The 23,256-nt window shown below is 36.6% G+C and overlaps 1 protein-coding gene across 1 annotated transcript in view; it reads right to left on the minus strand.

The window, feature by feature from the left end:
• Positions 1 to 4,896: 4,896 nt before the first annotated feature.
• LOC131352509 (scavenger receptor cysteine-rich type 1 protein M160) overlaps positions 4,897 to 23,256 on the minus strand; it is a 23,937-nt gene continuing 5,577 nt past the window's right edge. The window contains exons 2-18 of the mRNA XM_058388653.1: positions 22,861 to 23,181; positions 21,581 to 21,688; positions 20,829 to 21,017; positions 19,323 to 19,535; positions 18,503 to 18,805; positions 17,187 to 17,486; positions 16,383 to 16,664; positions 14,490 to 14,780; positions 13,004 to 13,288; positions 11,962 to 12,258; positions 11,058 to 11,321; positions 10,222 to 10,500; positions 8,849 to 8,968; positions 7,516 to 7,590; positions 7,322 to 7,375; positions 5,911 to 6,060; positions 4,897 to 5,832 (exon numbers count right to left, since the gene is read on the minus strand). Coding sequence (XP_058244636.1) covers positions 5,663 to 5,832; positions 5,911 to 6,060; positions 7,322 to 7,375; positions 7,516 to 7,590; positions 8,849 to 8,968; positions 10,222 to 10,500; positions 11,058 to 11,321; positions 11,962 to 12,258; positions 13,004 to 13,288; positions 14,490 to 14,780; positions 16,383 to 16,664; positions 17,187 to 17,486; positions 18,503 to 18,805; positions 19,323 to 19,535; positions 20,829 to 21,017; positions 21,581 to 21,688; positions 22,861 to 23,181 — 3,701 coding nt within the window. The 3' untranslated portion in view covers positions 4,897 to 5,662. The remainder of the gene's footprint in view (positions 5,833 to 5,910; positions 6,061 to 7,321; positions 7,376 to 7,515; positions 7,591 to 8,848; positions 8,969 to 10,221; positions 10,501 to 11,057; positions 11,322 to 11,961; positions 12,259 to 13,003; positions 13,289 to 14,489; positions 14,781 to 16,382; positions 16,665 to 17,186; positions 17,487 to 18,502; positions 18,806 to 19,322; positions 19,536 to 20,828; positions 21,018 to 21,580; positions 21,689 to 22,860; positions 23,182 to 23,256) is intronic.

The following is a 23,256-nucleotide window of genomic DNA, read 5'->3' on the forward strand; positions in this document are numbered from 1 at the left end:
GTCATCACAACAGTGCAGCTGTTTTAATTGATACTTAACACTGGCACTATGTGAAATGAATGGCTGGCTATTATGAACCTAATCGCTCACATTTTATAGCTGTATATATAGCCCTTAGCTGCATTAGCAAGACAAGTGGCACACACAGATGCGTGACAAAGACAGACTTACCAAACTTATTTCAGAAAAGAAGACTATTCATAAACTTGTACATAATTAAATTTAAGGCAGAACAAAAAATAGGCATAATTATGGGGTCAAGTCATGTTGGATCAGGGCCAAATGAAAATAGACCATTAGCAACGTATTTTTATGGACCACTTTAAAATGGTGTCTCGGTAATGGTGGCCATAAACCTTTCTGATCAGTTGGTGCTCACCTTGTTGACCCCCAATAAATCAGGACGTGTGAGGGGTCATTTTTAAGTTTACCTTTTACCCCGATCCTGTGGTCGACTCTGATTAGTGCCTTTGACAAACAGGTTAGACGTGGAAGTTGTAGCTAGCTAGTTTCTCTTAGCTCTGGTTGCATGAAACAGTAAAAGGTGGTTAGAATGATGAACACATGAAGAGTTTCAAGAATTTTGAAAGCTGACCATCTTGTTATGCCTGATTGTAGTTGGTACTTATCCTGACCAAAAATTACATGTCATTATGAGGTTACAAAACCCTGCGCCCTGCTGAAGTGGCATAGTTATGTGGACACACTTGGTGTTACATGTCATGTGCAAGCAAAAGGTACACATACTTAATACTCAACTTCACAGTGTACCACTGTCCGTGATCTCCCAGCAGGCTTTGCAACAGACGTGTTGGCCCAGAAGCATAATCTCCTGGTGAAAGCATAGATCCCATTGATTGATAATGACATTGTGACCTATTAATAAATCTGAAGTTATACTCTGTTATGGAAAATTACCACAACTGGTGTGGTAGAGTCACCAGTTTCCTATACCATCATACACAAAGCTGTATGCGATGACAGCAATTTTAATCCATAATTTCTGTCATGTGGAACAAAGATGACAGGTTCAAGGGGATGAAACATTTTGTGTGAGGTTGGCATACAAGCCAGTGACAGTTTTGCTTCTAGAGAGATCAGATTGTGGTAGAGTCAGCATAACACGATATCTATGCTAGCACTTAGTTTATTGGCCTATTGATTAATAGTAGATTAAGTGCTAATCATACAGACAATAGACTATAACTGCCTTAGAGCATGCTTTGATTTAGGGATAACAAACAGAATTTTCCTGTCAGGGAGTGTTAATAGTTTGTCAGTGGATAATATAATATAATAATAATATAATACAATCTGGATTTAATTCCCAGACAGGGAACCAAGCCAGCCACTGAGGGGTTAACTCTCAGCGCCGGTCCCAAGCCTGGCTAAAATGGGAGGGTCGCATCTGGAAGGGCATCCGGCATAAAACTTATGCCAAATCAAGTATGTGTCAACCCTGAACAAAGAACAGCCAAAGGACAACAACAACAACAACAACATCACCAATAACTCTCCTTATGTGTAAGAGTTGGTGAATTCCACCTGGGAAATAATGTCAAGAGGAGCTGACATTAAGGTCAAGGTTTAGTGGAACAATATTTAGAAATGGACCTCACACTCAGTGGAAGAGTGATGTTATCCTTGTAGAACCTATCGAGGGTATGTTGTTGCAACAAAGCAGAAGAGGAGCAGATCTCCTCTAAAGTGCAGTGTCATCCTTCCAAGTAATGCCCATTAAAAGGATGTATTCCTCAGAAAGAGGCACCTCACGGTTGAGAGCAGGCACAGCTCCAACTAGTCGGATATGGAGATAATATGCATCAAATATTGGGCCAGATTCAAAATTTAAGGTCTATGAAACTTTACGACGGACAGCATCCAAGTCTGGCGATGGGGGCATATTTTTTGACCAAGTTTGAAAATAGCATTGGAGATATGTTTTATGAAGTATCATAACTTATCACGTGTTCAAAATAGTGGTGTTTTATGAGGTTTTAGAGAAATATAAAGGTATAGCTAAACAGTGTAGCTTTGGCAAAGAAGTACATTCTTAAAAGAAAGTTAATTATTTGTTTAATGTGACACATTTTCCAGACACTACCTTACAAAACATTCAGGCACAAGGATGCAAGTTGAGACTTACAAATAAACACTGCATTTGTGAATAAAAGCACACTTGAAAATAAAATTCCATTAGTGCCCTAAGGGAAGCGTAAAACAAATGACCGATTGGCATCTTAACCCCACTTTAAACTCTGGAATGTTCCAGGGTTCTATTCTGAGGTTCCCCAACCTGACAGAATGTCAATTTGGACTCTGAGGCTGAGCATTGTGTTCATACACAACACTGTAAACACCATTTATAAATGAACCCCTTTGGGTAAATCGGTGGTACAGTCCAGTGATCTTAACGAGCTTGGAATAGCCATGACCGTCCAAACCACTTCAGTGGAAATGTGTGTGTCTCTAGATAAGATCTCTTACTACTATTTGATTAGAGGATTAGAGGAATGTAGCACACTAGCAACATAACAAATATCAGAAATCTTTGTGTTCAAAATGGCCTACTTGTACCCTGTATACTGTCTTAGTCAGTTGTCAAGTACTTACATTTAGGACCAAGTAGTGTAGCAGTCAGTCATCTTACTCATGGGTCAACTCACGACCATGTTCATGTCAAATCCAAAGATACGTCCTGAAGGCTGTTGGGATAATTATGACAATGTCCTTTGAAGAACCTATATAGATCCTATATGCTAAGTCTTTAATTTACATTTATATTTCTGGCATTTAGCAGACAGCCCTATTTTTTTAATCTCATTTTATACAACTATAAATAGTAATTAAGGCTTTAGGGCTTTGCTAAAGAGTCCAGCAGTGGCAGCTTGGTGGACCTGGGATTCAAAGTCTCAACCTTCTGGTCAGTGGTCCAACGCCTTAACCACTAAGCTTTAATGGTAAAAAATGGAGGAGAGACATCAAATACCACCAGCAACTATTCAATTTATTGTTTATCATAGGAATTTTAGCTATCTTAATTAGGTTTGAGTAAATAGGATACATAATAGGTTAAGTAAGGTAAGGTTAAGTAAAAATAACCAAGTCTCAAAACATAGATGAGCAAATCCAATTAATTTTGTCACAAATTGTGGAACATTATCTTGTGAGAAAGGTATACAAATTTGAATACACAAAGGAAGGTGACTCCCTCTGGACAAGTCACAATTGATTTCTAATTTTTGAAAAAAGAAGAAAGATCCTTTTCAAGGATTTTACTTCATAATGCTCTGATATGAGCGAAATGTTCCGAGAATAATAAGGAATAATAAATTATTACCAATATAGGCTTTCAGAAATGATAGAGGATGTCATTTGAAATATATTTATTGAAAGAGTGACATGCTAAGGTGTGCACTGACCAGGCCATATGGAATTACAAAATAATCTTAAGGACTAAGGACTAATATTCTTACTGACTTACAGAAGGGCTCTGTAGTCTCACACTAGTGAGAGTGTGTCCAATGTTGTAAAGGAGAAACTGGCATGGGTGAGTCAGTTTAGCAATGTGTGGAAGAAGGAGAAGAACAGTCGGTTGGTCATGGTTAGCCCAAGTTGTACTGTGTGCAGTAACAGAGGGTATGATCCGAGAGTTGTCTAGGGAGTTTACAATATCATGCATGGAGATGCATTTCCAGGGATGTACAGCAGCTGTGTTTTTGCTGGGTTTTAGTTTCATCTGATAAGCTAGCCATCCATGCTGAAATGTTAGCTAGACATGCTGAAAGGAGCGAATGGGTTGAGTGTCAGTCTAGGTAGGAAAACCTATTTGAGGACATGACCACACCAAGAGAGTGGGTAGACCATTGCCATGCTGTGCAATGAATTCCAAAACTCATGAGGATGAAGAGAATAGTCTTGTGGTGGACGACCATACGACTATTAGCACTTTGGCAGCATGAAGCTTCTCAGTAATGGCCACAAGGGCCAATTGCCTGACTGGTTGGAACAGCACATAGCAGGATTTGAGAAAGAAAATCGATGTTACACCATGAAATGAACCACGTCATCCACAGTAAATGAAGTAATGGAAAGATACAAGTCTTCACCTCTCTCTGATCCAAAATTTGTCAGCAACTACCATCATTTTTCAAGAAAACAGTTGAATAGAGCCACTTGTTTTGAATAGACTATATCCTAGCATATCTGTCCAAGAGGAAACAAACTGTGAGATTGTTAAGACCCTGAGCCATGAAGAAGCTAGCACTGTGATTTGTGTCCTTCTGACATTCTTTAGTGGTGAGGGAGCAAAGTTTAGGGTCCTCCTACAGGAATAGATAAGGCAGGGAGGCTGAAGTCACTAGAAGATGGAACTGGGATGTGGTGCTTTAAAGGCACAAAATAAACAGCCCATTTGTCTGGACGGGTTTTGTGATTCTGAAACCTGCACCTTCCTATTGTCAGGTTTGATTGCTCCAAGCACACCTTGTGATTAACCAAGCTAGCAAAGAGTTTCCTCAAGTGTCCCACTGCCAGGCATGAGGTGTCAATTAACTGCCTTACAGAGGGTTCAACATCTTCAGACTGGAGAGACTATATGAAGACATTTTTCTGACTGAGATATAAAGAGTAAGTACTCTCAGATCTGGTACAGGAACACTTGAACATCTTACATGAGGCATACAGGAGAAATAAAGAAAATGGCTCTTGAGCTGTATATCAAACTATAAGAGTTTTAGAGCCATACAGCTTAATAAACAGCATCAGAGCCATTCTTCAGACTGTCCATTCATCACAGACCTTCACTAAAAAAATAAATGACTAACCTCTATTATAAAATCACAGTAAATAGCAATGCTAAAAAATAGACTGTTAGACATTTTATAAATAGTTTGCGTATTTTATATAATATGGTTTAACACAGAGGGTGTTGGGGGGGGTCTCACAGAGGGGCTGACTGCTTAAGGAACATTCTTGTCCTTTTTTAGGATCTCAGAAATGCAAAACTTGAAGAAGGAAAAGTAGGTTTGTCGACCCTAGCGATGGCAGACTAGAGACATCAAAATGTAGGCTAAGACAATTTGCTCTCTGTGCCTGTACACTGTATTTCAGACAGTTTTAAAGGGAAACATGCACACATTGAAAAGATATACAATTCCTACAACTGTGAATTTAAAAAAAAAATACATTAAAAAATAATGACGAAAGCTAGCATCATAATGAGCAGACATTGTCTAATATTCGAAGCAACTAATACTTATACTAATAATAACCGTGTCAGCAATTACAGCAATATATTAAACAAATTTAAAAGTAAAAATATGGTGCAGGGTCAACATTACAGGCAAAATATTACAATATTACACTCTTTAAAGTATTATGTATATTCAAATTTTTTAGAAAATGGATTATAAAAGCAAAAGTAAGATTTTCTCATCACATTCATTTGTCGAAACTCGCAGTTCCAAGTTTGATTTAATTCTGCTGCTCTTCAGTACAACAGATTTGTACTCAGCATTTCCAAATTAAGGCACATTCATGTGTTATTTATATATCTTGCTGTTCATGCTAGTGCCAGCACAACTGAATGTAATGTATCATATAAATTTAACTCTGAAAACTAATTTCTATCCTTTTAAAAAGAACTGAAAAATGGCCTTGATTACTCATCTTTCTGAGGCATGGCCTCATCATTAGACACCAGTAATGGTGGATCTGTTGATGGATCAGGAATATCCAAGCTTTCTTTTTGCTCAGTGTCCACAGTCTGAGGCAATATTACATCATCATAGTCCTCCTGAGGCTCCACTTCAGCTTCAAACGTCACTTCATCTGCAATAGTTAGAGTGGATCTCGTTTTAGTTATAAACTCATTTATAGTAAGAGATAATAAGGAATGTTATATAGTACCCAGTAAGTTGTTAGGTCTGGGTGGAAGGATTGGCTCAGTGGGGTTCCTGCCTGCTGATATTTTGGCATTTTCTTCATCAACATCATCATATTCAGTCCCAGAAGAGCCTTGACTTGAGCTCGCATCTTCCTCTTCATGTTCAGAGGCATCTCATGTTGCATGAAAAATGATAAAGAACACAGAAGGGCATATCAGATGAGAGGACACATTGTGTGATTATATATATGTTTTATATATATATAAGTACAAAATAAAAAGGGGTAACACTGTTTGGGGATACTTTATGCATTTTTCTCTTACTTCACTGCTATACTTCAGCATCGATGTAAAGGATTTGTACTTGAGTATAAATCAAAATTACTACTTATACCCATAATTTATTAATTTTTATTATTTTCTTGGGGAAAGAAAAACAAACAACTGTAAAAAAACAAAAAAAACAAAAGAATAATAAATAAATAAATAAATAAATAAATAAAATTACTTTCGGCTTTAAAAATTGGCTTTAATTAATTAAATTAATGACTACTAATTCACTAAGTCATATTTCTGGGGGCATCAAAGAAGGGGTCACATGTCTCAAGTTTTGGCATCGCTTCCTACTTAATTCTGAATTGATTTTAAAATCAATTTTCTTGTCATATAAACAGTGTTACACTGAACGGGTTAGTGAAATGCTTTATGACTATCTGTGTCATGAAAAAGTAGAATAAAAAAAATAGAATAAAAGTGTAATAAAATGAGTTTTAATGAAAATAAAAATAGAATCAGATCTACAAGGTAAATAAATAAATAAATAAATAAGAATTGGTGGCAGAACTGCATTTCAATTCTTATTTATGGATACAAAGCTGTTTCTGGTCTTGCTCCAGTACATTTTAGTGATTGATTACTCTCCAGCTTTTGTAACCAACCTCTTCTGTGCCCCCATTTTGTTCCTAAGACAAAGGGTAAGTGAGTTTTTTCTGTGGTTGAACCTCAACTCTGGAACTTTCCTTTCACGTAAGGTCTGCTCTGTTTTTAGCCACTTGTACCTTCTCTTAAAAATGAAGCTTCTCTTAAAACTTATATTTATTCTTTGTCTTATGATGGTATTTAATGAGCTGCTATATGACGTTATGTACAACACTTTGGAGCAATCATTGCTGTCCTTAAATGTGCTTAAGATATAAACATTTCAGGTGTGCATCTGAATTTTTTGTACTAAATCAAGTCTGGTAAATGATCGTCATGGATTGGTGTAGTTCATTACTTCAGAAGCATGTTTACCTCCTCTACCCAAATATTTCTTACTTTAGATTTTGTTTTCAATGTCTAAACACTTTTTTAACAAAAAACTATGTCCGTATTTCATTGAATAATGCACTTTAACTATACTTCCATTCAGAATAAGTATAAAAGTTAACTTACCGTCACTCTGGTCTTCCTCGATAGAGTTCACAGAGGCAACATCATCATAATCATCTGTTTCAAACACATTTAATGTTTATAGCAACAATCCTTCAGTGACAAGAACGAGCATCAAAACTGCAGTGTGAAATATTTTCAGTGAAATAAAATATGGAAGTCTTTTAAATGGAAGATTTTAAGACGCTGTGTATCACCTTTTTCATTCAAACTCTGCAGTTCATTCTCGCTAATCTCCATGTCTGAGTCTTCTTCTGAAGACTTGAATCTTACTGTAAGAAAAGAAGCAGGTTTTTTTGTTTGTTTGTTTGTTTGTTGGGGGGGGGGGGGAATTGGACATGTTTTAAAATAAAAGACAAAAAAATGACATTGGATTTGTGATTATAGTCACTGTATATTTTGCTAATTTATTTAATTTATAGTACAGTAGTGGCTCAGAGGCTAAGCTAACTGTAAACTTCACTGTACTTTAGTGTGCTATTATTTTCTTTGGATTTAACTTTGATGAAACGTAATTCAAGTACAATTAAAAGAGACTGTTAGTACATGTCATGTTAAAAATGTCATTATTACCCCCAGAATAATCAATTCTTAAATCTCTTATGATAATATCAAACCCTGTGATGTATAGGTTTATATATTTATAATGAATTGTATTTTATTTTAATTGTTTTTTAAATAAAACATAAAATGAAATGAAATAAAATAAAATTGCATACAATTAAAATAAATAAATAAAAGAGAGAGAGAGAGAGAGAGAGAGAGAGAGAGAGAGAAAGCCTACATACAATGTAATTTTTATAAATATATATATATATATATATATATATATATATATATATATATATATATATATATATATATATATATATATATATATATATCATTATAAATATATAAATTAAAAACACAAAGTCTTCGTGTTGTGTGACAAAGCCTTTGCGGAGGACGAACCAATATTTCCCCCTAGTGGTGATTTCAGATATGTTTGGCATATGAGCTAAATATTATCTTCTGAAATAATTATGGCCATTAAGAATGATATTATGAATATTAAAGAGTAAATAAAAGAATAATAATACACAGTAATGAACATGTGCCATAATGTGAATACTAGATTGATCTTTTTGTGATCGTTGTGGCCAAAACAAAAATTTTATTTTCAGAATCTCCTGCGAGTTTTTTGTGCTTTTTTGCGGAAAACTACTTAAATTGGTGAAACTGCAATTGGATTCTTATTTTGAATGCTTCCCAGGGAAAATGATGCATATGTAATGGACTTTTGCTTGATAATTTCCGAGATCATTGCATTGTGAAATTCAGAAGGACTGACATATATATATATATATATATATATATACATTTGAGATTAAGATACACTCATGAAGTATTTATTATAAAGCTTTAATTTTATGCTTTAAATCAAACAAATGAAAGACATTTTTTGGAGCTCAAATGGGTCATAATGGACAGATCAAAGATATTATTTGGTTACATCTTGGTGTCTTGACTGTTAAATAAGCTACTTACATATTCCGCGGATAGTTTTTCTCTTCCGGTACATAATCAGCACAGCTATCAGCAACAGCACGAGTCCCACCACAATCACTACAATCATTGGTATATTTGGCTCCACTGGAGGAACATAATCTGGAATTGCAATCATATAGAGAGAAAGACTATAGCATAACAAGCTCATATTAAAATACTACTATGACTCCTGCATATTGAAGTAAGGAATAAAACACAACAGGGTGTGCTGGGCTCAGAAAATAATCAACTTTACATTACCCCCTCAGTTACTGTTACCACCTAGTAGTTGATATTTATTTTTATATTCTTTTCAGTGTTCTTATACCACAGAAATTTGCCAATGGCAAGCATTTGTCTAACATTTGCTTAGTGCTTATTGTTACTGTTGTGGCACATCATCCTGAACAAGTCCTTGTTATCACCTAAACTATGTTACAGCAGCTATAGTTATTCTGAGGACCATAAAATTTAACTGTTATAAAGCAGTGACACTGGAGACTCTCTCTATAAGTGTCTAATAAACATCCCCTTAAAAAAACGTTCACTATAACAATGATTATATCTTTTTCTTATTTCAGAAAAGCACCGTTTTAAATCTGTTTATTTTTCTTTCGACTACGTGTGTAAGGTGTTACTGTCATTATTACAGCACTACTTCTACAACACCTCCTTTTGACCAATCCGACGTGAGAATACAACAGTGCTGTGGAATAAAAGCCAGTAATAAATAAAGTATAATGCTGCAAAAGATGTCTAATAGTAATTACACATATTTCACTACAGTGTATCCGCTCAAAATATAGTAATAAATACGATGGCATAGAAAATATGCCTGAAGAAATGAATCAATAACAATATACTAACTTTTAGGGACAATTCCCTGCCAGACCACTAGGGGGTGCAAGCAAGTGTTCCAACATAGCCTGCTTTTTGTTTCTGTATTCCCCACGTGTTGTGCCACACCCTTACTATTGTTCTGCTTTCACACCGTGTCACCATCAATATTTTATCCTATATATACCAGAACGTTTGTCTCTGTCTTTGTCGTACATTGTTTTTGGTTTGTTGTCCGGTCAGATGCCTTTGTGTTAATAAAGCAGTACTTTAATTATCCTGCTCGTGGGTCTGATCAACTGCATGCGAGAGATCGAGACTACCACAGAGATCACGGTTCGATCCCTGCTTCAGGCGGTGTCCCCTGAATGTTACACTAACTCTACCATACCCAAAGTAATAAAGACTATAAGATAGCATAGACAGACAAAATAAAACAAATACCCGAAAGATCACTTTAAAATGTAGAAATAAAGACCCAAATACAAACACATGCCTCATTACACATAATTTGCATCACTAAACTTTCCACTTACTGTCACAATAAATTCCAGCCTTCTCTTTGCAGACATTTCCTGCTCTGAAGCAGTGCTTCAGATCTATATGGTTCTTGGTACAACTAAAGCTAATATCTGTATTTTCATTTATTTTTAGATTATGTGTCGAAATTCTGCTGGCGTTTCCACATTTCTGATCTCTACATATCTGATGCGCATCAGCTTCGCTGGTCAAAGGACAGACGTATTCCCACTGTCCTCTGTAGTTCACTAGAAGATCGCCTCCACAAGGACTACTGAGTTTCAGTTGAATTGCCTCTGTAAAATAAATGAGATGGAGCCCAAAATAGAGTTAGCAAAAATAAAATCAGGAACGGGAGAAAAAAAGGAAATTTGAAAGGTAAGTCCATCCATTTTATTATTTCTGTTTGAGATAATCTCACAGATTATTTTTCCAGTGATGTAAAATATCATAATAAAGAGAAATGCAGCCTAGAAGCAGTACAGACATTTGTACAATTGTTGGACTTCAGTAGAAATACAATGGAATACATGAGTTAAGAGACGATGAGTGTGAAGTGTGAAGGTGTATTAGCATGAAAGTCAGATTTGTCAGAGTCAGAAAGTCAGAGTGTAGAAATGAGGAGGTAAGAGCAGGGACAGGCTAAAGGACAGGCTAAGGCACCGCTACATCACTCTAATCAGGCAGAGGAGAGGAAATGAGGCACCTCTATCAGTAGGTATTGAGATAGCGTTGGGAGTACTGTACTGCAGGAAGTGAAAATAGTCCAACATGCTGATTAAAAGAAAGGTGTGTTCAAAGTGGATTTTTTTTTGCATATGAATTTAAAGCACTCAGAACAGCGATGTCTTACTTGCACATGCCAGCGAGACGACAGACTTGCAATGAGATGTCCCTGAGTTGCACTGCCACATCTTGCTTTCCTGTCCTATGCATCTGAGGAAACGTGCATTTCTGTTGTGCTCGGTGGACCAGGTTCTAAAAAACATGCTGCAGTTCTGCATTTGACAGAACTCACTGAAGACGGCTTCTGTGTTCTCCGACTGGAAACACACGCGTTCTTTTTTAAGCCACACCTCACCTGTACAGTTGCCTTTGAGTTGCATATCAGGCTCATCTGTGGGAACACACACACACATTGAGGACACGATTTTTGTAAACACATTATCCCAAGAATATAATCAACAATGGCTGCTCTTTGTGTTTTTTACTCCACTTATACCACAGCAAATTGAGAATCTTTGGACAAAATGTATTAAATTCATTGATTAAACAATGAAGTATCATTCAGTTATAGCTTTCTATAAATCTATAAACTGTGTTTCCCTCAGCAGCCTAATCTTTTATCTTACACTATTATGGAACGGAAAGCATGACAGAGGGTGGTGAGAAGAGCCCATCGCATTTTTGGGACCCCGCTTACAGCCATTGAAGACGTTCAGAGGAAGTGGTGTCTGTGTAAAGCTCCCAGCATCGTCAAGGACACCTCTCATCCAGCCTGTATACTGTTTACCCGCCTACCCTCCAAGACCAGCAGGCTAAGGAACAGTTGTTTCCCCACAGCGGTCTCCTTACTGAACTCTTCAACCCATTAACCGCCCACTGATGGTAATATCCCCTTCTTCATATATTCACGTATATATTGTCTGTACATTCATGTTTCATATGTTTCATATACAAATTATTGCTTGAGAATTAAACTTGTGTGCAGTAACATTATCTATAAAAAGCTTAAAAGCGTTAACATTAACATTAACCTGTGCAAGTGATCTGGAGTTGGTTTTGGTATTTCACAGGTGCCATTTCGTTCTCACAGTCCCAGATGCCCTTAGGTTTCGATGGACAACTGAAGGTCTTGCTCCAGACAGGCGTGTTGTGTGTTTCGTTGCTAGAGACTGTAGAGACTGTCCCACACTCGAGATATTTACACAGCTCATTTCTACTCTGGACGTTCCAATTATCACTGCTCACTGCAGTTATATTCGTTGCATCCTGGAGGAAGACCTGACCCTTACAGGCGTTTTCAACGTTAGTGAGGACCAGCCTTCTCCACCCTGAGAAAAAAAAAGTAAACACCAATGACACGTCACCCACGGATGATTGTGTCTGTATAGAATCTGGTGTACTGTAATTCGTGAACCCCTGAAATGCACTAAAGAACTAAAATGAAAAGGAGCCAGAAAAGAAGATTGTTTTATAAATATCAGCAAAAATTCTCTGTTTTAAATTCAGCGAAGGAACAAATCTTGAAAATCCCAATCCTGATTACAGGACTTCTAAATCGTTTGGAATCTTCCACAGGACCTGAAGTAACCCCAAAATATGCTGTTACTCTGGTTCTGACGTAAAATTCTGTTGACTTAATTCCTATCAAGGCAAATCTAGTGGCTGCTTGACCTTCAGCCTAGATTTCTTCTCTGTCTTGATTACTTTTAATAAAGTCCAAACCTGCAACCTGTGTTCTCCTGTCCCTTGATTTCATGACAACACCATACACCACTGTGACGTGTTATTATAAGCAATATGCAGTACACAGTGGGATACTTATAACTTACATATTTACCCCTTAAAAAGGGAAAAAGCTATAGGATTATTGGAAAAAACAAACAAACTTGCTTGTGATTTTGATGATAAGCTATTCGATAGTACAGTCTTAAGCGTTAACACCTCGTTAAAAAAGGCTTTTATTTTTAATCTTCTCTAAAAACATGTGGTAATTGTAGCTACACGATTCTAAAGGAATAATATTTTCATCTATTTAAAAATAGATCTAAATCTATGTTTATGTAAAGAAAATACCTGTGCATTTAAGACGACCAATTTCACATTCTTGTATTTTAGTTTTAGAGAAGTCACAGTTAGAAATGTTTTTATCTTGACAAGTGATCGTTGCCAATCCCTCGCTTGTTGATAAGACGCTGTTGAAACTGAGAGCTTCTCCACAGCCAAAGTTTGCACAGAAACCATTCTGTGTCTTGGTATCGAAGTCCTTTGCACACAGTCGGAACTGCTTTCCAGAGTAAAATAGAGAAGGGATTCCAGCGCACTTATCTCTCGGGTCGTGCAGCTCAGCTTTCACACTCCCTGTGGAAAAAAATAAATAAATAAAATAAAATAAAGCTGACTTATGATATTGTAGGAAAACATATCCAGCAATTTGCCGCCAAACTTTCAGATTCATTTTTAGAGTGCATAGTAACATGTGGGAACCAGATGTGCTTAAATACATTCTACTGAAATGGAACAAAAATATTTGTATATCTAACTATTTAAAGAAACTAAAATGACCAGTCTATAATTTTAAAATATTTGTAAAAAAATATTTTGTCTGTTTATTTTTAGTTTGTTGTACAGCTAATTCCATTTTATTTCATTTATTTCATTTCATATTTTATTCGTTTTACTTTATTTTCTTTTTAAATTGGGGGTTCAAGCCCCAGCACTGCCAAGTTGCCACTGTTGGGCCCTTGAGCAAGGCCCTTAACCCTCTCTGCTCCAGAGGTACTGTATCATGGCTGACCCTGCGCTCGGACCGTGACCTCCAAGGATGGGATATGCGCAGAAAAGAATTTCACTGTGCTGTAATGCATATGTGACAAATAAAGGCTATTGCTATGTCTATAATTCCATTTTATTTTTAAAATTCTGTTTCTACTATTCTACTCCTATTCTGTTTTTATTCTACCCCTGTTTCTATAACACAGACATACATAAAAGGCACTGTGACAAATAAAATGCGAATTTGAATTATTTATATGCTCACAATATTATATAATTATTCAACAGTAACATTTGCCTGAAAGTAAACGGGTATTGATAATATTATATTGAATTATGCATCTTACTCCGTGGATCTCTGACACCATATCCTCCTTTACACACGCTCAGTATAGGGTGCATTATTTATTATATATTACATTTCCAGTTGCTATAGAGCGTCCACTAAAAAAAAATGCATCTGCTATCAACAAATCTGTTTCTTCTAGTAACTAATAACTATGCATTAAATACCCTTTAAAATATAATCCTTACAGGAGTGAAGGAAATGAAGAAACGTGAGATATTTTCCCTTGATTTAACCTTCACCCTGTTCGGATCAATTCTAATGTCGTTAAAAGATTCAATGTCAATCCTTAAAATTACACACTCATTGTCTCTGACATGGATAAACTCTGTACTACATACAATTTTCTGATCAGTTGCCTTTATAATAATCCTAAGGGTAATAGTATCCATTTATATATCTATATTTTATATTTTATATTTTTGTGAATAGAATCACTACCTGTGCAGGAAATGTAGGCTGGCATTTCGCATAAGGGAGGGTTATTAAGTGCTGCAAAGTTGCACTGGCTGAAGTCCTCAGCTGTTTGAGAACAGTGTACACTGGCCACGGTCACTCCAGGTTTCATCGTCCCCCTATACGTCTCTTTGATCACCTGTCCACAGCCCAGGATTTTACAGAGCATTTCTGACTGCTTATCTGTCCATGTGTACCCACACACCCCGCAGTTGTCAGAGTCACACACCAGCACCTTCCCATAGCATCTGTACTGCAACCGCACCATCGGAGAGCCTGAGAGATTAAGAAGGTCGTATGAATTCAAACATGACAACATTTTGCAGCGTACAGGTTAAAAAGTAGAAGCAATGCTTCTGTCCTCTACCAGAAAATTGTGCATTTCATGGACTGTACCAATATAGTAATAAATGCAGCGTAGTGGAACGTTCCTCAATTTAAACAAATCGAGATTAAAGCAATTTAAATCGTTTTCAAATTTGTGTTGTGTATCAGGTCAATTCATTTGTGGTGTTTGAGAGAATAATCTAAATTTGTTCCATAAAGTAATATTGCAAAAACTGTAATAAAGTAATTAAATAAAAACATCTGGGAAATCTGTCAGAATTTGCGGCAGTTGATAATGGGCAAAAAATAGGAATTTTATTTATTTATTTATTTGTTTGTTTATTTATTTAGTTTACCTATTGCACCTCAACATAAAAAAAACATGAATATATTTCTTCAGCCAGTGTGTATAGGAATGTGCTTTTCTCCATTCTATTTTTTTTTAAATTAATTTTATTCTGCATTTTTGTTTCAATTTTTGTATTTTTTATTGTATTTATAATAATTTTGTACAAGTGAACAAGTACAGATGAGGTTGTTACATCAAAATGTCATACTGTGTGTATGATTACAAATTCTATTCTATTCTATTCTATTCTATTCTATTCAGCACCAATCAGGTTGTTTTACCAACCTGTATGTATGATGACAAAGAAATTCTATTCTATTCCATTCTATTCTATTAATTCCTAATAAGGTTGTTTCACCAACACTTTGTTATACTGTGTATGATGACAAAGAAATTCTATTCCATTCCATTCAGCACCAATAAGGTTGTTTCACCAGCATTTTGTTGTACTATGAATTATGACAAAGACATTCTATTCTAGTCTATTCTATTAATTCCTAATAAGATTCTTTCTCCAACATTTTGTTATACTATGTATGATGGCAAAGAAATTCTATTCTATTCTATTCTATTCTATTCTATTCAGCACCAACAAGGTTGTTTCACCAACATTTTACTGTACTATGAATTATGACAAAGAAATTCTATTCTATTAATTCTTAATAAGGTTGTTCCTCCAACATTTTGTTATACTACGTATGGTGACAAAGAAATTCTATTCTATTCTATTCAGCACCAACAAGGTTGTTTCACCAACATTTTGTTGTACTATGAATTATGACAAAGAAATTCTATTCTATTCTGCACCAATAAGGTTGTTTCACCAACATTTTGTTGTGCTATGTATGATGACAAATAAATTCTATTCTATTCTATTCCATTCCACACCAATAAGGTTGTTTCACCAACATTTTGTTGTACTATGTATGATGACAAATAAATTCTATTCTATTCTATTCTATTCTATTCTATTCTATTCTATTTAGCACCAATAAGGTTGTTTCACCAACACTTTGTTATGGTATGTATGATGACAGAAATTCTATTCTTTTCTATTCTATTTTATTCATGTCCCTTTAAGCAACACCAACAAAATAGTGCCGATTTAAGCTACTGCTATTTACTCATAACTGTGTAATCCGACAAAATGTTGGTTTTGTTTAGAGAAATGCATTTATTTTATGAAGGGTAACTGTAATTACCTGAGCATTTCACATAAGCATCTTGAGGTTTTGTTGGTGCCACTGTGGTTGGATTCTCCATGGAGCTGATGAAGGATGAGGTTGCATTTTCAGGGCTGACAGTTGAATTCATGCTGCTGTTGCTGATGTCACTTTCTGATGTATACAACACACCTCCACAAAGATTTCTTCTGCATACTTCTTTGGCCAATTCTTTGTTGATGTTTTGCAAATATCCACTGGTTTCACCCTTTACTTTCCCTTCACATGTTGAGCTGCCCTCCAGAAACCAGAGCTCATGATCTGTCAACAAAAAGTGGAATCAAACCAGAGCACTAGTAAATATGTAACCTGAAGTGTTTCTAATTAGAAATAGAACTAGTATAATCATGTGTTTTATATGACTTTAGCTTTAAATTAGCTTGCAATTAAAAACTTAGTGCCATATTTCTGAGAGATGTTAAGCTACTAATTTCATTCTGTCATCTTTAGCAACTGCTTTATTCTGGTTTGGGTCATGGTACGTCTGGAGCCTATCATGGGAACATTAGTCTTGGGGCAGGAATGCACTCTGGATTGAGGACCAGCCCGTCTCAAGGCACCCCACCCCTACACCCAAGGGTAGCAAATCTACCCTTCAGAGGTAGGGTAGAATAAAATAAAACCCAGGTGCCAGGGAAGACCAGACAAAACTCCATAGGCACAATAACCCAAACTCAGGACCAAGCTACCTACCCTAGAGATGCGAGGCAACAGCACTACCCACTGTGCTACCATGTGCTACATACCAAATATAAACAAAAACAAATATACTAAATCCCATACTGTCACAGAGGATGCTGACAACTGAATTCTGCTGAATATTTTCCTCTCTTGCCATGCTACAGTTCAAGATGCTAGAGCTGCTGCATTCCAGCTTCCATTCCAGTGGCAGAAGTTTGCTCTTGACAAAGTGATAGTGATTGCTTTCCTTGGATGCTCCACATTGAAGATGTTGACACACCATGTCTGAATTTTCCTTTGACCAGTCTGTAGAGGTCATGCTCCAACGTGACCCATAATATTCCACCTCCAGTTGGCCTGCGCACTTGTCCAGACCGTTGCTCAATTGCAAGTGCAGAGAGCCTGTTTTCAGAAGCATGGACAACATAGTAAAATCACCAGGGCTGAATAAACAAAATAAATGAAGAATTTTAAAAATGTCCAAAGGTATAGTTTTACTTGCAGCGTTCCAGATTTTAACCATATATCAACTATAACCTTAGAGACCGGTCAAAAGCCTAAAGTTCTTGAGAAAAGATTAGAAAGATACAGGAGAAACATGGACAGAGACTGTAGAAGGGAGAATGGAATATCTGTGAGACTGGTGAAATTTAGGGAAAAACTAGAAGAAACAGAAGGAAAGACTAAAGGAGCAACTGGGGGAAAAGGCTGAAGGAGAGACTGGAGAGAAGGAATAATTGAAATAGATATTCAAGAGAGGGATTGGTGGAAATTGTGAAGAAACTGGGAAAGAGACTGATGGAGAGACTGGAGAGAGATTAAGGGGACAGGAAAACACTAGAGAAGAGAATGGGGAGAGATTTTTAGTAGACTGGGAAAAGACTGAAGGAGAGACCGGAGTGATATGGGAGAGACTGGGATTGAAGTTGATACTGGAAAAATGCTGGAAGAGACACTGACTGTGAGAGATTGAAAGAGGGACTGGAAAAAGATGGAAAGTGAGACTGGGACTGAAGATGATACTAGAGAGAAATGGAAAGAGAGACTGGAACTGAAGGTGAGACTGGTAAAAACTGAAAGACTGAATGAGAGACTGGAAAAAGAACTGGAGGAGGCAGTGCAAAAATTAGGAAGGCCTGGAGGGAAAAGCAAAGGAGTGAGGAGGAGACTGGTGGAGATACTGGCATATACAATTGAGAAAGTGGCTGTTTAGACTAAGGTTAAAACTACAGTGATGACTACAGTGGTTAAAAGAACTTTGGAGAGTGTTTGGAGAGGAAAAAGTCTATGAAACACATCCTATTTACCAACACTGTTCACGCTGTTCCAACTTTTGTAAAGACATACACAGTATTTCAGCAATTTGATCAGTTACGTTTTCCGAACATTGCATGTCTTTATACTTGCATTGCAGTTACCTGAGCATGCAATTTTGATGGTTTGACAATTGCGAACATTGCCATTTTTGTACATGCACTCCCACAGAGATTTCTCCGTTCCGTTACAGTCAAAAAGACTCATTTTGCCTTCCTTTATTATGGAGCCCGGCACCACAGAGAGAGGGGTTCCACATTGCAACTCTTGGCACACCACCTCACCAATCTTTGTATTGGAAGTGGTACCTGTGCTGCACACTGCATCGTGAGAACCATTCACATTTACGTAGATTTCCCCATAACACTTTGAATTCCTATTGTTTCTTAGCTCTATCTTGACACGATCTGAAAGGCAAGGTGTGGTCAAGAGAAACTTAACTGCAAATGAATGAATAGTCTGCAATAATGGATCATTCATGGACCTATTTTTCATTAGCCTTGTGTATTTGGAAAACAAGACAGCATTTAATGAACATAGCGAGACAATGATAACGTGGCAATAAAGAATGAATGTTGATCATAATTTACTATTTTCATGATTAGATTACTGACTGAAAAGTTTTCATTTAACATGAAGTAGCTTTCTAGGTGGTTTAACAAACACAGTTGTCAAATGGTGGAACACTTGTTAGCTTGTTGAGCTTTACTAATCAGCGAATGCTATGACTTTGATCAAGATGTTGCTCATGTGCTATGGAAAATGGACTTAAGTCTAGCATATTCTGTTTGCAAGCAGTTTACATTTACAAATTGTGATGAATGCTACTGAGTAGCCTTTGCTTAGCATTACTGATCAGGTTTAATGCAGTTTTCCTTCATTGTTAGCTTGACTATCACAATGGTCACATGTAAATTTGCTTACCTGAGCATTTAAGGCAGGTAAGGTTAGTGCTTTCATTGCATCGTTTCATACTGATGCCACTGCCACACTTCAGTTTAGCACACATGCTATCAGCCATGTTGGACTGAACCTCTTTATAATTTTCATTAACCCACTTTTTGTCAGTGAGGCTCTCCTTCTTCAAGATTCCTTCACAGACATCCTCACCACCATACAGACGGATATGATTATGTTCTGTTGAATAAATAATCTGATTAGAATGACATCAGGAGGTATACTCTCAAAAAGACGCACCTCAATTCCCTTTGTGTGAAAATTCTGGCGAATCTGTGCCAAAATCTGTGAGACTTTATACAGTACACAGTCTAACATTTCAAACCAGTTTCTATAGAATACAAACACACATATGGTTTGTTTTTGACAAGGGTCTTAGTGCATCAATCGTGTATGGTTGGCATTCAAGGAAAAACCAGATGTTAGCTTTTGCTGGTTAGATCCATTTTACTGGTGCATGTGCCCCAGATCTGCTGTGCCCCAGTAAAATATTTTTTTCAGCATGTGTTAGGAAAGAAGTGGCATATTAATAATAAGCTACGTCTGAAACCGAAGGAAGTTTTAAAATAAAACTATTTAGGCTCATATTTTATTATTGACTCCTGTATATAGATGTCCGAAAGTGATTTCTTAGATATACTATAATTACTACATGGAGTACAGCTACACAGTACAATGTGGTTTAGTGGCTAGCTTGCTTGTTAGGTGTTATACTGAACATGATCCAGTTGATGGCGTGGGTGGTCTATTCTCTTTTTAGACCAAGCCTTGGTGGCACGACTTCCTGTGAGGACCCTTAGCCCTTGGAATTTGGTAATATTGGTAATATTTTTGGGTGGCTGGAACGGATGAATATAGTAATACAGTGGTAATACAGTAATACAAATTTAATTCGTTCCAGAGTTCTTAAGGCAAATAATTCATATTGCGATAGAAAATAATGTAAATGCAGATAATCCATTCCAGCCATCCAAAAATAAGGGTCCTCACTAGAAGTCGTGCCACCAAGCTTGGACTAAAAATAGAACCGATCACCCACGCCACCAATTTGTCAGCAAAAAAACGCCCAAAAAATCACATAGCTTTTGAACGCATGCCAAAGGCAACATTGGTATCAAACAAGTTTTAAACGGTTTCCGGGTGTATGTGCAGCTTAGCCGGCATTTGGTTCATTTTGCTCCTATGCTAAAAATGCGTTGTATGCCGAGGCAAATATCTTGAAAAATTTCAATTCTTAAGGCGAAAATTTGTTAGGGAGGGCATTCGAATGCTAAGGTTCCACTGTATAGAATGTCTGAACACTTAGAAATGATGGGTTCTCTAGGTTTTTGGATGTTTAATAACGGGTTTCTGTGGAAATTCTGCATAGAAAAACACTGAGGCATCCTTATTAATGAAAACACACACATATAAACACACACACACACACTACAAAGAGGTATTAGATGGAATTAGAAGTATAGCTTAGATTACTTGTGCAGATGATGCTGATGTCTTCTTCTTGGCATTTTGAATTGTCCACACACTGCCACAAGAAGTCTTCGTTGCCAATACAGTTTAGTGCCACTTTGTTCGAACTTCCTTTCGGATTTGATGGGTTGGGCATCTGTTTATGAAATTTCCCACAATCAAGTTCTTTGCACACCTTATTCGCTATGTCAGCTTCGGAATGAGAATATTTCACGTTAGACTTATTTAACCTGGCATTTCTGAGAGAACATGCAATACAACAACCGAACAACGCAACGGACAGATTATATATTCTTTGTGCATTCTGGGAGTCATTTGATTTACAGATGTGGACAGTACACATGTTAATATATTAATACAGCCTTTAAAGAATTATCACTCGGTTTTGCATTTACTTCTCTAAAACTTTCAAGTCAAGTCAAACCACAATATCTTTATATCAAACAAAATATCTTATGGCAAAAGTTTTTCCAAGCCATAATTATATGTTTTTCTTTGGAACTGTAAAAAGTACAGGACTGAATTACAGGTAGGAGCAAAACTCTTGTATCGGGAGCTGTAGGAAAATATTCGGACCACATGTGGAAAAGGATTAGTGGATTAGAGGAGTCTTACGTAACAATCGAGTTTGCAATTCAGATATTGTTTGTTATATTTGTAGCTAGTTTGTAGAGATGTATAAATGTATAACTATAGTCGGAATTAGACACTAGTTCATTACACACACACAAGCAGTACTGATATGTGAAACTCACTCCAGTTCTGGTTGCACACGTTAATTACACCATCTTGTGTTGTGAACTGCACCACCCCGGCACACTCGTTCATCATTCCATTTAGATTCAGTCTCGGAGAAATGTTCCCTGTGTCGTTAAACAAAAGATCATTGTGTTTAATGTCATTTTAAGCAGAGAGCAACTAATAGTGTTAAGCCTTTTCACTGAGTAGCTTTCTGTTTAATGAACTGATGAGCTCTCTATTAGCATAACTGAACAAATAACTTTCATTTTTAACACAGTTAGCATTGTTTACAGTTAGCATGACTGACTGAATAGCCTTTATGTAAAGTTACTGACAGCCTAGTGTTCAAACCTAGCTAATTTGTTGTTAGCCATTCTGTATTTTTCATTTAAGGTAGCATATGTTGTATACTATTATTTTTTGTACCACTTCATAGCACTGTCAAACTCTCGATTGGTCAGAAAGTGACAATTAGCTTTCTATAATACCAGCTCTGATAGAAGTTCTTGCTAGCAGGCAAATTTTAGCTTTATTGTTGTTATTCTGCTCTTTCTACGCCTTTACATCGTAACCAGTCGTACGCTCTCATAAACTCATTTTGAAATACTGAACATTATTGAACTGGATTTTACTTCAAGACATGTTTTAACCAGGGTTTGAAAGTAACATCCGCCAAACAGCTGTGGCGATAATGCTGTCAAATTACTAGTCGATTTTCCGGGTTATTGTTCATAGATTATCTTCACTCATTCGCTCATTAATTCCCTCGGGAGGTTCATGTAAGCCAGATCTGCGCATAAATACTGAACTCGTGAGCCATCATGATATATTAAATAAAGCACAGCATCTGCGCATATCTGGCTTACTTGAACAGACCCGTGAGGCATTGATGCAATAGTGAAGACTCGAAAAACTGTTGATGCTTACCATGGGTACAAACTAGAGTGTAAAAACCAAGTCACACAAAACAATGAAGAAGGCCAAAAAAGTAGAAGTAGAAACTGGGTGCGAATGGCTCGTGTATGACTCCACAAATCAGATAATGTATTGTGAGGACTGCCGGACGTATGCTGTGGTGTAGTTAATCTTTTTTATTTATTTTTTTTAATGTTATTTATTTATTTATTTATGAATTAAGTTAGTAGATGTTATGAATGGCCGAAATAATGAATAATAAAATAGCTGAGTGAAAAAGTCTATTTAAAAACCCTGGTTTAAACCAATTTAAAAGTCAATAAATGCAAACATGCTTTTTGAATTTATAGCCCTCAAAGACCGAAAAATTTTTACTCACCTGAGCAAATGACTGAAACAAAGTTTTGAGGGAGGCAGCGAGTGATATTCCAGCCAGTGTTGTTGCAGTGCCAGAGCCTCTCCTCTTTCCCGGTGCAACGGACTTCATCCAACCAATAGGTTTGAGGTCTGTCTGTTTGGTAGGAATTTTCAAAAATTCCAGATTTCACATGATCACCGCAGCCTAAAGACTTGCACACTACCATACCGTTTTCACTCCTCCAATCATGATGGCCTACCAAACCCCACTGACCGTTGTAGTAGACCTCCAGACGGCCCATACATGGGCTGTTTGATCCCCGTAAAGCTATTCGATCTTGCGCTGTAGAAGATAAAGGGGTAAAAATAATACACTGGCACAAAGGACATAAACATTTGGACATATTAATGATCATTA

This window comes from Hemibagrus wyckioides, linkage group LG05, assembly GCF_019097595.1.
Source record: "Hemibagrus wyckioides isolate EC202008001 linkage group LG05, SWU_Hwy_1.0, whole genome shotgun sequence".
NCBI lineage: Eukaryota > Metazoa > Chordata > Actinopteri > Siluriformes > Bagridae > Hemibagrus > Hemibagrus wyckioides.